General features: G+C 47.8%; 2 protein-coding genes across 2 annotated transcripts in view; one reads left to right on the top strand and one right to left on the bottom strand.

Annotated features, from left to right (window-relative positions):
- Positions 1-9,009, top strand: part of LAMB1 (laminin subunit beta 1) — a 74,519-nt gene extending 65,510 nt beyond the window's left edge. The window contains exons 26-32 of the mRNA XM_039247203.1: positions 409-612; positions 1,218-1,362; positions 3,381-3,588; positions 3,808-3,949; positions 6,925-7,101; positions 8,402-8,561; positions 8,724-9,009. Of these exons, the coding sequence (XP_039103134.1) occupies positions 409-612; positions 1,218-1,362; positions 3,381-3,588; positions 3,808-3,949; positions 6,925-7,101; positions 8,402-8,561; positions 8,724-8,860 (1,173 nt within the window). The 3' untranslated portion in view covers positions 8,861-9,009. The remainder of the gene's footprint in view (positions 1-408; positions 613-1,217; positions 1,363-3,380; positions 3,589-3,807; positions 3,950-6,924; positions 7,102-8,401; positions 8,562-8,723) is intronic.
- A 2,447-nt stretch (positions 9,010-11,456) lies between these two features.
- The window catches only part of DLD (dihydrolipoamide dehydrogenase), a 29,376-nt gene continuing 24,257 nt past the window's right edge, over positions 11,457-16,575 (bottom strand). The window contains exons 9-14 of the mRNA XM_039247242.1: positions 15,081-15,271; positions 14,466-14,636; positions 13,988-14,177; positions 13,234-13,371; positions 12,287-12,376; positions 11,457-12,196 (exon numbers count right to left, since the gene is read on the bottom strand). Of these exons, the coding sequence (XP_039103173.1) occupies positions 12,131-12,196; positions 12,287-12,376; positions 13,234-13,371; positions 13,988-14,177; positions 14,466-14,636; positions 15,081-15,271 (846 nt within the window). The 3' untranslated portion in view covers positions 11,457-12,130. The remainder of the gene's footprint in view (positions 12,197-12,286; positions 12,377-13,233; positions 13,372-13,987; positions 14,178-14,465; positions 14,637-15,080; positions 15,272-16,575) is intronic.

Below are 16,575 nucleotides of genomic sequence, written 5' to 3'. Positions count from 1 at the left end.
CCCACGAACCGCGAGATCATGACCTGAGCGGAAGTCGGACGCCCAACCGACTAAGCCACCCAGGCGCCCCTCTGCGTGTTTGTTTTAATCCAACGGTCTAGGATCAAGGGGAAGCATTCTTCAGCTCCCATGTTGGCAGATTCCAACTTGATCCAGCGGATGTTTGCCCCCCCCCCCGCAGCGAGGTTTCTGGTTCATCAGGGCAGAGGGTACTGACGAAACGCCCTGTGGCTTCGTGGCTCCCCGGCAGGCAGCAGAGGCTCACCCCGAGGCGCTCTGCTCGTCTCTCCCTCCTGCGCGCTGTGTCCTCCGGCCCCGTGCCGAGCACCCCCACACGCCGTCCGGGCCGCCCGGCCGCCCGCAGGCTCCCTCTCTGAAGGCCGGCGCCTGCCCCCTGGCTCGTTGCAGACCTGCGGGACGCCTCCGGGGGCCTCTTGCTCCGAGACCGAGTGCGGCGGCCCGAGCTGCGGGACCGACGACGGGGAGAAGAAGTGCGGGGGGCCCGGCTGCGGCGGCCTGGTCACGGTCGCCCACAGCGCCTGGCAGAAAGCCATGGACTTCGACCGCGACGTGCTGAGCGCGCTGGCCGAGGTGGAGCAGCTCTCCAAGATGGTAAGCGGGCCTCGGGGCTTGCTTGCCGTTACCCGCCGCAGGGGGCCGGGAGGGGAGAGGCGAACAGGGTGTGTCACCCTCGCGGCGGAAAAGTCCGAGTTTCTGTGAGGTCCGGGACACGCACGGGGAGGCTTTGCTCACGGATGGGTCGCGAGAGTGGGTTCTCCCCCGACAGTAATCGGAGATAATCGTGTTACTTAGCGTGGGGCCAGGCTTCGGAAAACATTGAGCTGCGCTGTAAAAATCTCATCCCGAGCAACGAACCGAGCATAGCTTTTTCCACAGTGACAGTGTTAACTGAAGTATCTGTACTGGCTCCCAAGAAAAAGTACAGTACAGGCCTCCGGATGTTCTGGAAGAGTTAAACATCAATGCTGATTCGCTAGCGCGATCCGTGTAAGAACACGGCGTGGCAGCCTCTCTGCTGGATGCTTCCGCTCCGGCGGGGGACACACCGCAGCTGAATGAAACACCTGTGTCTCTAAAGCCAGGATCCCAAATGCACGGGTTTTCAGCATCATTTCCTGGCCCGCGTGTAGGATTCTGGGCGACTTGAGGAAGAGCGAGGCCGTGCCCCGCGTGACGTATTCATTCCTCCCGTTTAGGTCTCTGAAGCGAAGCTGAGGGCGGATGAGGCAAGGCAGCAGGCCCAGGGCGTTCTGCAGAAAACCAGCGCCACCAAGGAAAACGTGGACAAAAGCAACGAGGACCTGAGGAACCTGATCAAGCAAATCAGGGACTTTCTGACCCGTAAGGACTTGTTTTCGTTTTGCTCTTAGTTATTTCTTCCTACCTTCGAATGTAAAAACTGGTTTTATATTTTTTAATGTTAGGCTTCTAGAAGCCATTTTTTAAAAATGTTTGTTTTTGAGAGAGCGAGCGAGCGTGCGCGAGCTCATGTGCATGAGCAGGGGTTGGGCAGAGAAAGGAGGGGCACAGAGAATCCAGTCCGAGGCACGCTCCGTGCTGACGGAGAACCCAGCTCAGGGCTGGACCCCACAAACCAAACTGGGAGATCATGACCGAGCTGAAGCCGGGCGCTTACCTGGCTGAGCCACGGCGCCCCTAAAAACTATTTAAGAGTCTGTGTTTTTTAGAGGTCAGAATTCAAGCTTGCGTTTTAGATAAAACCAAGTTCTGGTTGCGAATAAAGTAACATTTCCCAAAGCAACACAAAACAAGGCTGCGTGAAGAAACGTTAAACTAATGTACATGTAAAGTAATCTTCTCTGATGTTGGGCAGACACAGATGAGAAACCCAAGCAGGAAATCAACAAGTCACATCCACGGTGTGAGAACCGAATTTGGATTCTGTTCTGAATTACATAGAATGTCACTGGATCCTCAGAGTAGTGGCTTTTTTTTGGCCTTGCCTGCAAAGCTTTGTCACCCTGTTGCTTACAGGATATTGTCCTTGCGGTTAGCTCTGTCCCTCAGTGTCGCACCTAGAGAAAGACAGGAGGCGAACCACAGTTCTAGAGATTAAGTTTCTGGTCAGCCATCTAAGTGTTATCAGTAAGGAAGGTTTTGGCTTCAAGTTGCACAAAACTTTCAAGTGAAGTGGACTTAATCAAAACGGATGCGTATCATGTGACATAGCAAGAAGTTCAGCAGCAGGAAAGGTCCGGGGCTCCGGGAGCCAGGGGTAAGGACATCTGGTTTGTTCTCAGGCCGGCTCCTTGTTCCGAGCTGCTGCCAGAGTTTCAGACTTCACGTAGCCTCAGTGCTCGCTAATGGAGGGGACCCACCTGTTCCGCTGTCGTAGCTTTTTAAAGGAAGGAAATCTTCCCCAGAAGCCGTGAGCTCTCCATAAATCTCAGAGCCAGAAATGCATCCCCTGCCGGTGCATAAATGTCCTGAGCAAACAGAGTGGAATTACCATACCTGGCATACAAACCCGCATTTAACTCGGAGTTGCTAAGTTTACCTTACCTTAGAGGTAGGTGCCTGAGCAAAAATCAGTATTCTGGTAGCAGGAAAACGGGGAATAAGAAAGGAGCCAGGGGTATCCTGTGGGTGTCTAACGAAATATCCTGTGGAAGCCATCGCTTGGTCACATATAGTCCTGTGCTCAAATCCTTAGGGGATTCATTTTTTGTATTCTTGAATAGTTAAAACGAAAAAATCTGGAGTTGGCGACCTGTTTAGCGCCTAACCTCTTGGGCATTTTTTGGACCACCTTTGATATGTGCCATTTGAAATCCTTTGGCTTCTTTGATAATACACGATCTGGTTCTCGCTCCTGACTGGATTTTCTCCCTTTCGGTCATCTCCAGAATGCGGACCATTTACACCAGGAGTATGCGCTCCTGACATCGGCATTTCTAATAGTCCCCGGCTGTTCTTCCAGACTCAACTAAAGTTTTCCTTGACTTTTAGAATCAAGTCCCAGACTTACACCCTGGGGTCTGCTCTTTTCTGTAATGGGAACCATTCACTCTGTTTGACTTTCACGTGACATGCTCCGCCCATACAGTCTCTCCATCCAGAGATGTCCTCTCTCCTTTCAAACCCTGTCATCCTTCAAAACCTGATCTGGTTCCTAATCCTCCACGAACACTTCCCTGACTTTCCCAGCCCACAGCAAATTCTAGTAGTTACTTTTTCACGTGTAACTCCTCAACTACACTATAAATTCTTAAACAGGAAACGTGTCGGTCTTGACGTCGCCCCAGAATGCTCTTCACCTGGTGGGTGACCACACGTGACGGAGTGAGCTAACCACTGTGACTTGCACCTCTTTATGGGGACATCTTTGCTTTTAACAGAGGACAGTGCTGACTTGGACAGCATTGAAGCCGTTGCTAACGAAGTGCTGAAAATGGAAATGCCTAGCACCCCAGAGCAGTTACAGAACTTGACAGAAGATATTCGGGAACGAGTTGAAAGCCTTTCTCAAGTAGAGGTTATTCTACAGCAAAGCGCTGCTGACATTGCCAGAGCGGAGATGTTGCTAGAAGAAGCTAAAAGAGCCAGGTATGTGAAGACGTTGTGGCACCTAGGGGCTTATTGTGTGTATCTAGCAGGGAGTAAAATGTATTCTCTTCAACCAGTGAAATGTCTAAATTTCCTATGTCCCCATAGGAGTCCCTCTGCTTCAGTCCAAGAAGGCTGTCCTTGAAAAGAAAGGTATTTTTAAATGTCCGGAGAGTACTTTTTCCCATGGATGATTGTCTCGTTCATTCCTTTCCTCAGCAAAAGTGCAACTGATGTCAAAGTCACCGCAGACATGGTCAAGGACGCCCTGGAGGAGGCAGAAAAGGCCCAGATCGCAGCAGAGAAGGCGATTAAACAAGCAGATGAGGACATCCAGGGGACCCAGAACCTGCTGACTTCGGTAAGGTCTGGGCTGGACGTGGGACAAAACCCCACCTAAACGCTATCAAAGTGCATTTGGTAGTTACATGAAAATTCTTACAATTGAACATTAAAGGATTCCTCTAATTTAAGCAAATTTGAACTACTCCCTCAGCACAGATGCTAAACGTGTTTTCAGAGGGGAAAAAAAAAAAAGACCCTGAAGACCCTGGAACATTAAGGCCCCCTTTGACCCCTATGAAAAGCCTAAGAAAGACAGGGTATGTTTTTATCTCCTGTTCAAGGACTCTGTTTAGTAGCATGAAGGGACAGTATTAATTTCCAAGTTTAGTTTTAGAAAACTCATTCTGTTATAAAGTAGCCCAAAAGTAACCTACATAGTTGTTAAGACCAGGATCTCAAAATTTATGAGGTGGGGGCGCCTTGGTGGCTCAATCGGTTAAGCATCTGACTTCGGCTCAGGTCATGATCTCACAGCTCATTAGTTCAAGTCCATCTTTGGGTTCTGTGCTGACAGCTCAGAGCTTGGAGGCTGCTTTGAACTCTGTGTCTCCCTCCTTCTCTGCCCCTCCCTGGCTCATGCTCGCTCTCTTTCGCTCACTGTCTCTAAAATAAACATTAAAAAAATTTTTTTTTAATTTATGAGGTGGGCATTCATAAAAATTTTACTGTATGATTTGAAAGCCACTGGAAAGCATCAGAGGTCAGAATGTTCCCAGTCCCGGATTCTGGACAGACGTGAGAGATCTTACAGCTGAATGATATGTTTTGTTAAGAATGCATGAAAAACTTAACAGTTTTTAAAGAAAACTCTACGCCCAACTTGGGGCTCAAACTTACGATCCTGAGATCAAGGGTCACGTGCTCCACTGACTGAGCGAGACAGACACCCCAAAAACTTGGAATGTTTTTTAATAAGGAGAATTCTCTTAGAGACTACCAGGTATTAAATGCACACACTAAGAATAGAGTTTTTCACATGGATTTGGGCTTTATTCTAAAAATCCTGTCATTTTTCAAAAATCTGTTAATACAAACAAATCTTTCCATCCAACACTTAAAAGTCCATTTGTTTTATAAAAATGGATGAGGGACGTCTGGGTGGCTCAGTCGGTTGAGCATCTGACTTCGGCTCAGGTCATGATCTCCCTTCTCGTGAGTTTGAGCCCCACGTCGGGCTCTGTGCTGACAGCTCGGAGCCCGCCTTGGATTCTGTGGCACCCTCTCTTTCTGCCCCTCCCCTACTTATACTCTCTCTAATTAAACATTAAAAAAAACTTTTTAATGGACGTGGAAAAAAGTGGGCTCACGTGATCCTTACCCATCTTTTCAGACTATACTTTGAAAGCGGATGCTATTAGTCAGCCCTTCTTGAGCCGACGTTCCCCAGCGTTTAAAGCCTGGGAGGCGGCTGTTCGACCTGCTTTTCCTACTACTGGTTGATGGAAACCTGCGCCCCTGCTCTGCTGCCCTCAGTACAGTGAGACTTGACGGTCCCTTGGCCACTTACCCTTCTTAATCTGGAGTATTCAGAAGGCCCTTTCTTCAGGCTACTTGTTCAAGAAAAATGACATTTTCCCACCAGACTATGTTCTAACCCTTTGATGATTCTTTTCTATCTCTAGGGTTTCTCAAATTTCTCACTGTGCTGTTTATTAAGTTTAGAAAAGCAAAATGGGAAATACAGGATTTGATCAAATTCTAGGTGGGATATTTGGCTTGATGATGTAAGTGGAAAAATGGTGGGTTTGTTTTTCAGGGATCCTGGGGGACAGGAAGCACTTTAGAGTTTCTTTTTCTTTCTTATTCTTAAACTATGCTATTAATGAAAGCTTGTCAAAAACTAATCATTCCTTTAAAACTAAAGCTTATCTTCTAAAAACTGTAACTAAGAATATTTTTCTGTGTTAATACTTAGGTGAGCTTTTAGGTAGAGTTACTTAGCATGAAATACCTACGGATTTTACCTTATGTCTACAATGACTCCTTAATTACAATGCTGTTAATCAGGCCTAATTCTAGGGCATAGACCCATCCTTGAAGGTCATTTCTAAGCAAACACTGCTCCGTGAAACCCCGTCTTCTGTCATGGGTCAGACTGCTTGCTTGGGATGGATGTTAAAAGTCCATGTTCGTGGATTATTCCTTGAAAAGAGATCACACATGGATCCTCACCAGTTACCCAAACAGATTTTCCTAAATGACTTTGAGTCTTTCCAGGTCCCAGCTGTCGCTTCGCTGAACTACATGGCCTCTCGGTCCTATAGTAACTTCTCGGTTTTCAGGAACATTCCTGGTCTGCCTTAGCTGAAAATACTCAATTTTCCAGGTAGTTTCTGAAGACCCATAACCTCCACTAGAGTTTAATAGTTTTTTAATGTTTCTTTTGTGAGAGCGAGCGAGCACATGTGTGCGAGCAGTGGGGGGGGGGGGGGGGGGGGGGGGGGGGGNGGGGGGGGGGGGGGGTAGAGAGAGGGAGATGGAGGTAGCAGAGAGCCCAGTGAGGGCCTTGAACTCATGAATTGTGAGATCATGATGTGAGCCAAGTCGGATACTTAACCGACTGAGCCACCCAGGCGTCCCTTAGAGTTTACTATGTAGGGTGACATGAAAAACTAAAGGTGACTTGGGCGTTCTCATTTTCCCACCCACAGTGATTTGGAATTTATGTGGAAATCCTTTTTCTCACATTGGCTGAGTTGTGAACATTGTTTTGCCAAAGTTTGCAGGTGTCCTTAACATGCTTTCTCAACACATCGAGCTGTCTGGGGGCGGTTCAGTGAAGAATTTTACATTAATTTCAGCCTAGATCATTGGAATTGTGAAAAGTATAAAGATGGGCACTTTATATAAGCTCTCCTGAAATTGTTTTCCTTGTAGTAATTTTTCCTTTTGGTTTAGAGCAAACGGCAGCGTGGCCTTCTCACCCCCTCCCGGCCTGCATTCCCAGCGCGCCCTGCCGCTTACTAACGGTGACTGACCTTGTACCTGTAGATCGAGTCTGAGACCGCGGCCTCCGAGGAGAACTTGCGCAACGCCTCCCAGCGCATCAGCGAGCTTGAGAGGAACGTGGAGGAGCTGAAGCGGAAGACCGCCCAGAACTCCGGCGAGGCAGAGTATATCGAGAAAGTGGTGTACACTGTGAAACAAAGTGCCGACGACGTTAAGAAGGTAAGGAAATCTTTGTAACTTCACAGCTGTGTTCGGGAAGGAGCCACACACCCCCTCCCTGCCCGCCCTGGGGTTACTCAGGGCTGTGGCCCGAACAGGGCTAGTCATCAGAACCCTCCCTAGGGACCAGTTTGGAAACAGTCTTTAAAGACAGATGGGAAGGGTGGGAGTGGATACGGAAGTGTCCAGTAAGCGGGACCCAAGCCCTCTACCCTAACTTGGATAAGGGGGCAAAAAAAGGAAATTAACTTAGGGCGGGAATCTTTGTTTATTAAAGACAGAGAGGATCCCAAGCAGGCTTCATGCTGTCAGCGCAGGGCCCGACCTCCTTGACGCTTGTGAGATCGTGACCTGAGCTGAAATCAAGAGTCGGACACTCGACCGACTGAGCCACGCAGGCGTCCCAAGGGCAAAGGTCCTAAAACCCGCTTGTACTTTACGGCCCGTAGTTACCTGGCCTGTGGAGGAATCTTGGAAAGCAGGGTAGAAAAAGCTTCAGGGGTTCAGAACAGCCAGCGGGGAACCGCCCCTCACCCCTTGCTTCTCGCTGGACGGGACTGTATTGTGCAGAGGAAATCTCCTAGGAGTCCCGTTTTTCAGTAGAAGCCAAATTCTTATTGAAACATGTTCAGTGGGCAGATGTTTATAAACTGTTAATTTCAGCTTATGACTCCCTATTCTTACTCATTCGAGATCTCACCTTGAAGTTAAGGCGGCTCTCAGGCCTTACAGAAGGGTGACTTCCCTCACATCTGGTCGGGGAAGAAACGAAACAGCGAGAAAAAGTGCTTGGCCACGTCCATTTTTGTGTGTCGTGGTTTGTACTTTCCTGCAGTGAGTTCTGGGAGCATAAATCTCCCAAGCAATCTTTGTACAGAGCATTTCAGCAAAAATACAGCACTGGCTTACACGAAGGACAGCGCTCTGAAACGATCCTCCAGCAAAGGCTGCAGTTTGAACCTTGTTCCTCAAAAGCAGCAGTGCTGCCGCCTTCTCGGACCCGCACCCATTTCGCGCCCCTCCCCCTCCCCGCACACCCTCCCCTCTCCCAGTGGGCTCTTTGGATGTAAATGACTAGATCTCAGCACTTACTTCTCTGACTGGATGTAACTGTCCTCCGACATACCCAAAAACTCATGTCGGTGTTCTATTTAATGTCCCTGTGTCACAGTCATACTGTCAATATGTTTACAAGAATCAGCTCACGCCGGAGCACCGCTCCGAGCCTGCCGCCACTACACTACGGCCCTCGTGTCAGACGTCACATTTACCACCTCTTTGTGTCTCGATGGAATTACAGGCTCTGGACGGGGAAGTTGATGAAAAGTATAAAAAAGTAGAGAGATTAATTGCCCAAAAAACCGGAGAGTCCGCTGATGCCAGAAGGAAAGCTGAACTGCTGCAGCAGGAAGCGAGAACGCTTCTGGCGCAAGCCCACAGCAAGCTGCAGCTCCTGAAAGGTAGGACCGGGCTGGCCTCCGAGGCGTGCTTCGGTGTGTTTTTAAAAGGTGGAAATCTGTTCACTCCATCTTGGGCCTTCCGGGCAAAAACGACGAGTTTTATTTAGATTGAGGTCCTCCTACGATAAACTGCTCTGACCTTTTTCTTTTTATCTCCCACAGATTTAGAAAGAAAATATGAGGACAATCAAAAATATTTAGAAGATAAAGCTCAAGAATTAGGAAGACTGGAAGGCGAAGTGCGCTCGCTCCTCCACGATATTAGCCAGAAAGTTGCTGTTTACAGCACCTGCTTGTAACAAAAGGCTGCCAGGTGACCCAAGTAAAATAGCTACATCTTAAAAACTGACTTCATGATCTTCAAAATTAAAACTCATTACCTATTTAATGTTTTTAATCACATTTTGTATGGAGTTTAAATAAAGTACAGTGCTTTTATATAAATCTATATCTGGCATAATTCTTACAGTGTTACTTTTACTTCAGTAAAAGTTCATGAATCCCTAAGACCCAGGAATACTTTCAGTGTGCAGATGGGTTTATAAGCCAGCCGCCAGCCTCTCTGGGCCCCCGATTTCTGTTGTGTCTGTCAACAGGCTGTAATACATCCTCCACCAACCGACCCTCAAAATCACCTCCCCGAGGGACTCCCAAGTAGAGGGAAGGAGAAAGGCTACAGCCTGAGCCACCCTCACCATTTCAACGGCCGCTTAGTAAATCCAATCTCCAAAACTCCTCTAAATTCTCCTTGGTCTGGGAAAGAGAACACAAAGCAATTTTTAGAAAATGAGGGTAAATTGTGGCTTTTAAGTGTTAACGATCCTGGCCCTATTCTAGGGGGTGAGGGGAAGGCTGACATTGTACGGAGCCGGATACGCACACTGTCCCTCCCCGCACTGCAGGGCACAGAACAAAATGACGCTGGACTTGCTCACCGTTCTGTCGCTCTTTATTAGATTTCACAAACTCAAGATTCTGTGCTGCAGTGTGCGGGTGAGGCCACCACGGTCCCGGAAGGGCCACTCCACGGGACGAAGACAATCGCTGGGGTGCCAGAGCAGCCGAGCCGTCTGGGTGACAGGCCAGGCCCGGAGTGGTTTTCTCACACGTTCTCACGGCTACTCCCAGCCCCCCACACAACACAGCTGCGTTTGAAGCGAGGCCTGAACAGAAGTTATGTAAACAAACGTAATTCAAACAAGAAGACAACTTCCTCCCTCAGGGCAATGATGTCACTTTTGGGGAGAGCTACCTACCTAGCAAGGTGGTTTTACCTCACCATCTACTAGAGCAACTGTTTTCTTTCCTTAATTAATTTTTTAAAGTATTTTACTTAAAAGAGAACTCTTTACTATTCATTCCTTTTCACCTAAAACCTAAAGAGCTCACCTTGAAATCACTCATTTTAATCAGCTCAATGAACTGGACAACGGAGTCCCACCCTTCACAAGCCAAGAAAGTATCGAGAACTTAGTAAATAGTGAATATTTAAAATTCATTTTGTACCCACAACTTCATTCCCACCTAGACATTAGACATATGTAACAACCATTTTGTGTTTCTACAGCTAGGACTTCGTGTTACATTACATTTCACTACTCCCTAATTAGAAACTTTTTTCCCTAGAGAAGGGGACGTTTTGAAGTTTAAATAAACTAGCACTTCACATAATAGTGGGATTTCAGATTTTAAAAGACACAGGTTATTGTAGCACCTACCAGGCCAACCCTCCTCATATCAAATGCAAACTCTGAACAAAATATATGCATATTTTTAAAAGTAAAGGTCCTGGAAAACAACCAGAAGCAGGCAAAGAACAGCACTGGGTGAGATTCCCATCTTTAATGGCCTTTCACTTGGTGGGTCCCAGGAAGTGGCAACTTGGGCAGAAGCCAAGTCTTCCTGTCCAGGAATCAGGAAGACTGAGTTTGGAGCAATGACACCGGCAGAGATGAGGGAACAAGCCCAGCAGAGCGCGGCGCGGTGGGGAGGCCCCCAGGGGCACACACACCACGCCCGGCCTCTGGCCCACATGCGTGCAGCCCAGAAGCCGAACAGCTGCCGGCCAGCAGGGGCCGCACACCTGGAGTCGGGAGTTCAGCCAAGTGAACTGCCTCCTGCAACCGCACACGAGCTTTCGGAGGCAGCTAGCGCTCGTGCTGGCCCCGCCACGGTCTACGACTACTGGCCACAGGAAGGAAAGGGGAGACGTGGCCCATGACGTGTGGGACGCAAAACCCGAAACTACGGAGCTTGCAGGGATAAGGTACTGACGGTGTCTTACCCCACTCAGCTTTCTGCTGCTAAATTACATTCTCTGAATTGTCCTGGACTGTGATCTTTAAATTGCAATCCAGTATCTAGTTTGCAAATTCCAGAAATGAAACTATCCTAAATTTGAGAAGTACTCAATGATTCTTAAATTTAGTTAAAATATGCAAAAGCCCATTTAGTATTTAACTATTTTGAGAAGTGGCCACTTGAAGAAAAAAGTCTTTGATTTTAAGTAACCTCTACACCAGTTTGGGGCTCGAACTCACAACCACGAGGGGGAGAACTTCATGCCCTTACCGACAAAGCCAGGCGCCCCAAGGAAAGGCCATTTTAAACTTAAGTCAACAATACGATCTTACAGCACCCCTGAAAGAGTCCTGTACCCAGCCAAGGACCCACGGAGACCCACAGCAGGCAGCAGAGGGTTTCCGGAGGCTGTGTCTCCAGCAGGGTATGTTCCACACAGAGCTGCACTCACACAGATGACCTTACAGGGTCCCCCAGTGTGACAGACCGAGGTCCAGGCCTCTAAAAGGAATAATAAAGACAAATAAGCACAGACACGAGAGGCAGCCCTAGAACTACGACCATCTTGATATCCATTCAAAACGACCACTAAGCGAGCATTTAAGACTGTTTATTTCTGTTATTTTCATTCCCTGCTGTAACACATTTGAGTCCTCCTTTAATATCTGGATTTCACAGATGTACGCCCTTAATGTGGATAACTGTCTAACTACAGACCTCAACGGGTCCTTAAAAATTTAAACATACATTCTACCTCTAAACTGTAAGAATTTGGGGATTAAATAAAACAAGTGAGAGACCATGTATTTACATCAGTTTGGTTTATACATATTTCAATCTTATTCTAATGATGGTTTCCCATACGAAAACCAAGTTTAAAATAACTTGATTACCTTGCTTCAAACACAGCTGGTTCACATACCCAACACCTCCATCCGTGTAAGTAAATCCAATTTTACCACAGCAGAGATAAAAGCTACATAACCTAAATTTAGTGAAGGTGAATCTTTGAGAAACAGCATGAAAATATGGGTTGAATAAAATGTTCCAGGAAGCTACTAGAAGTAGCTTTTTCTGGCAATATTAATGCGCTGAAACAAAATATTAAATTTAAAATAGATGAGATTATTCCATCCAAACCTATGAACACCTTTCAAAAGTTTCATAATTCAGTCCTAGAAATTCTTGGAGCCGTGAGCATTTCCTGTTCAGAAATGTGACCTCTACAAAAGCTCCCAGGTGATTTCAGAAAAATAGAATCTTCTACTTTAAAAGTTGATTGATTTGCCAAACGATGCAGCCAGGTTTGCTTCTCTAAATGCTTCTGATAAGGTCTGCAAGGGAAGAAATTTAAAATTACAAAGCAAATATGTGCATGTGCAACAAAAATGGAGGTAGCCATGGACTCTGCTGTTGGTAATTACCGGGTGCGCGTGGCAGACTCGAGCTATATCTTCACAGGACGCTCCGTACTCCAGGGCAAGGGCAGCCTCGTTAATCATCTCACCAGCACCCTGCAAAATAATAAATGAAGAAGTCATTGTCTTCCCATGGCAAACAAGATCTGCTGTCAGAGCAGTTAAACAACTGCCTCTAGTCAGGAAAAGTTTCACAGAGAGGGGGCACAGAAGGTAAGGGCTTGGGCTCGGGAGCCAGCTGGCCCGGGTTCAAATCCCACCACTGACTACCTCAGGCCCTCATGACGTGTGCTTCGTTCCAGTGTACTCACTTCAGAAATGGGAACAGTGACTCCCACCTCCCAGAACTGGGAAAATGAGTCACTGAACGCCTCCAGAGAACGTATTACTGAGTAGGCACTCGAGTGTCTACACCAGACACCCCAGGGAGGCCGCACTGCAGATGCGGCGGGAGGAAAGGCTGCTCTCCGAGGCGCCATGTGAGCTGAGGCCTTGGGGGAGCCGCTCACACGAAGCGCTGGAGGCCCAGCACTCCGGGCAGTGGGCTCTACCCGGCAACACTCGCCTGTTAACAACCGGAGAGAAAGCCCACGAAACTGGGAATCAATGAGCAAAAGACAAAAGTGAGAAAACGTGAGGTCAAAGGCAGACAGGACCAGGACCAGGGTTAATGGGGCCTTGGATGTAACAGCCCGAAGTGGAAAGGGCCCCCGGAGGGTGCGAGGCAGGCCCAGGCCCTAGTGTGGGCTCTCCAGGGACGACCGGAATGTGGGACAGAAGGCAGACGCCGTGACGGGCACGACCGTGGGTGCGGCCAGAGCCTTGTCGGAAACCACAGCACGGTCTGCTGGTACACAGAAAGCCCGGGATGTACAGAGCAGGTGGCTTTACGTTCATCTGCGCAGCCACGCTTTCTGGAAACCACAACGGGGGGCTGGGGGCTCAGCGCTCACCGGCCCCAGGATGTGTGCCCCCAGGACCCGGTCCGTGGACTTCTGCCCCAGGATCTTCACCAGGCCGTCCGCGTCCGCATTAGTCTTGGCCCGGCTGTTGGCAGCAAAGGGGAACTTCCCGACTTTGTACTCGACGCCCTGGGAGAGACGGAGGAGAGCCGCGTGAACTCCGAGACAACGCACGCCCAGGGGTGACGTCTTCTGTCGTTCGTTCAGGAAGTAAACCCAAGAAGGCAGTTCCTCAGAGCATGCTGAAGGCAAGACCAAAGCCACTTGCTAACGAGATACAGTTCGGGTGCAAATGCCACTCTATCTGGGGGTGTGTCCAGGGAAATTAAAAGGCTCTGGAATTATGAGTTTTTCAACACAGGCAAGTGAATGACCCCCTCTGTGCTACTAACAAAGGGAAAAGTACAGAAGCTACAATTAAATTACGTTAAAGCACGTAACTTTAAAATGCATTACTGCAATAATAAAATGATTCTCAGCCACCAGTGTCACACACTCAGTTCACACACCGGAGTAACACTACCCTCGCATTCAGAGCAACTTCTCTTGGGCGCCTGGGTGGCTCAGTCAGTTAAGCGTCCAACGTTGGCTCCTGTCATGTCGTCACAGTGTGAGTTCCAGCCCCGCATCGGGCTTCTCCCGGACAGTGCGGAGCCCGCTTGGGATTCTCTCTCCACCCCCTCTCACTCGCTTTGCACTCTCTCTCAGAACAAATAAACTTAAAAAAAAAAAAAAAAAGAATTACCTCTTCCTTCAACTGCTCTTCTGATTTGCCAACCCAAGCAACTTCAGGGTGCGTGTAGATCACCGAGGGGACGCAGTTGTAGTCGATGTGCACAGCGCCGCCCGCCATCCCTTCGACGCAGACAATGCCTTCGTCCTCTGCTTTGTGGGCCAGCATCGGACCGGCGACCACGTCGCCAATGGCATAGACACTGCGGCACAGAAGGGGGGGCGTGGCGGGCGGCTGCGTGCGCCGCGGCCACCGAGCGCTTCTCGTCAGTAAGTAACCAACACACACATAAAATACAGCTCCTCATGCATCCGTGAGCTCAGGCTCTAATCTCTGGGTAATGACAAAACCCATTACTTCTGTTCCCACGTAGAAGTTTACCATTCCGCCCCAAAGCCAATGGCATGTTTTAGGCCTTGCAAAGATTGTATTTTCAAAATAGTGTTTGAATTTAAAAATTCTTGAAAACGCAAATAAGTATCCAACTTACTTTGGAATTTTAGTTTGGAATCTGGTATTGACTGGAATTCTACCTCTAGGATCTAGTTCAATTCCAAGCTCTTCCAGTCCCAGATTCTGAGTAAAGGGTCGTCGGCCAATGCAAACCAAGAGCACGTCGCACGTGATGACTTCAGCTTTACCACCAGAGGCACCTTCAATACTGGACAGTGAACAGCGTAGGGCTATTAAACACACATCAACGTGAAAACCTGACAGAAATTTAAGGCCAGACATTTCTCAAGGGTTGCCAACAGTTCTCACACACCGGAGTCAGGCAATGAAGAAACGCACACATCCCCTGGGTCGGTCTAATAGATAGCAAGCAATCTAATATGATGGATTTCTGCACATATCTAAAAACACAAGTTTCACTGTAACATCGAGAGCTTAAATGTTTCTCAATGTCTACTGAGAAAGCACACTGCAGAGAGAACACCAGGTTAATTCTTCTAGGATCAACCTAATCATGAACTTCAATACGGAGTTACACGAAGTAATAAGACGGCCCTAAGTTGTAACCGAATCTGATGCTGAAAAAGAGTATTTTTCTTAAGCACACAGATGGGGTTATCACATCAAAGCCAAAAGCAGCCAGCATACTTACGAAACATCAATTTTTCCATCTGACTTCTTGGTAGCACCAGTAACTTTTGTATTCAATTTAAATTTAAATCCTTGTTTTTGAAGGATGCGTTGAAAGTTTTTAGATATCTCCATATCGATTCCAACTCCACCAACATGACCTAAAAACTCGACTGCTGTCACATCTGCACCAAGTCTTTGCCAAACCGAACCCTGTAGAAAATAATTTTTAACTCGTAAAAATAAAAATTAAGGTTTCTATAGTAAATATTTACTAAAACATCTTAAATAATTTGTCAGACATTTTCTTTTGTTAATATGTTCCTATTAGAAGCTCTGAGCCTTAAAACTAATACTGGGGCAAACCTATTTCATAGATTAATCCATTCGTTCCTTCAACATTAACTGAGCACCTACTATAACCCAGGCACACATCAGTGACCAGCACCTCGCCCCCAGGGATCTCCCGTTCGTGGAGGGAGGCGGATGAGGCAGCGGGGCCCCGGGGAGAGCTTCCCCGCGTGCACCCTGAAGAGGGGGTGAGCTCTACGGGGCTGGCGCTGGAGGGGCGCACACGGGAATGGAGGTCCTGAGGGAGAAGAAAGCACCTCTTATGGCTACTAACAAAGTCTGTGAAATATTAAACTAGCTTCGTATTCTGTCTTCTCAATAGAGGCAGGTTTACTTTTTTATTTCAAATTATAATTTAAGCAGAATGCTGGTTTTTATTTTAACAATTATCACTTTGAATACCGATTGGTAAAAGAGGAAGGTGAATATAATTTTACAGCATTAAATAAACTATGAAAAACTAAGAGCATATCCGTGGCAAAAATTTGTATCAAAATCATCTGGAAATTTAAAATTCACCATTAAGGAGTTTTAGCTTTCCCATTGGGTTTATGCTTCATTTGAAAAGTTTCAGGAGTTTCGGAGAGTTAACTAAAAGCAATACAGTGACACTAGAATCCAAACACAAGCGCATACAAACATTAACCCAAAATGAATCGTGGACCTTAACGTAAAGCCCAAGATTATAAAATCTATGGAAGAAAACGCAGGAAAGACTGTGACCCCGAGTTAGGCTCACACACCACAAGCACAATCCACGAAAGGAAAAAACAAAAAGATGAAAAATAAAAAACTACATCAAAGTTTAAAACCTCTCTCTCAACGCTAACATTAAGAATACACGAAGCCACAGACGTCTATGTGATAAAGAATTTATATTCTTTGCACAAAGATCTCTCAAAACTCATTAAAATAAATTTAAAAAAACACTTAAACGCCACAAAAGACAACACAGAGACGGCAGGGTGGCACCTGACAAGGTGCCTGGGGTTACGACCCCTGGAGAATGGCCACCGGCACCCCGAGGCCCCAGCGCACGGCTGCTGGCGCAGCGCACAAAGCAAGGCCACCAGCGCGGGGGCGGCGCGGGGGGCGCGGGGGGGGCGGCGGGCGGCGCGGGGGCGGCACCGGGGCGGCGCGGGGGCGGCGGGGGGGGGCGGCGGGGG

Source organism: Hyaena hyaena, unplaced genomic scaffold, assembly GCF_003009895.1.
Source record: "Hyaena hyaena isolate Hyena2069 unplaced genomic scaffold, ASM300989v1 scaffold_294, whole genome shotgun sequence".
Taxonomy (NCBI): Eukaryota; Metazoa; Chordata; class Mammalia; order Carnivora; family Hyaenidae; genus Hyaena; species Hyaena hyaena.
Note: the sequence above shows the minus strand (reverse complement) of the source record. Positions and strands in the feature narration are given on the sequence as shown.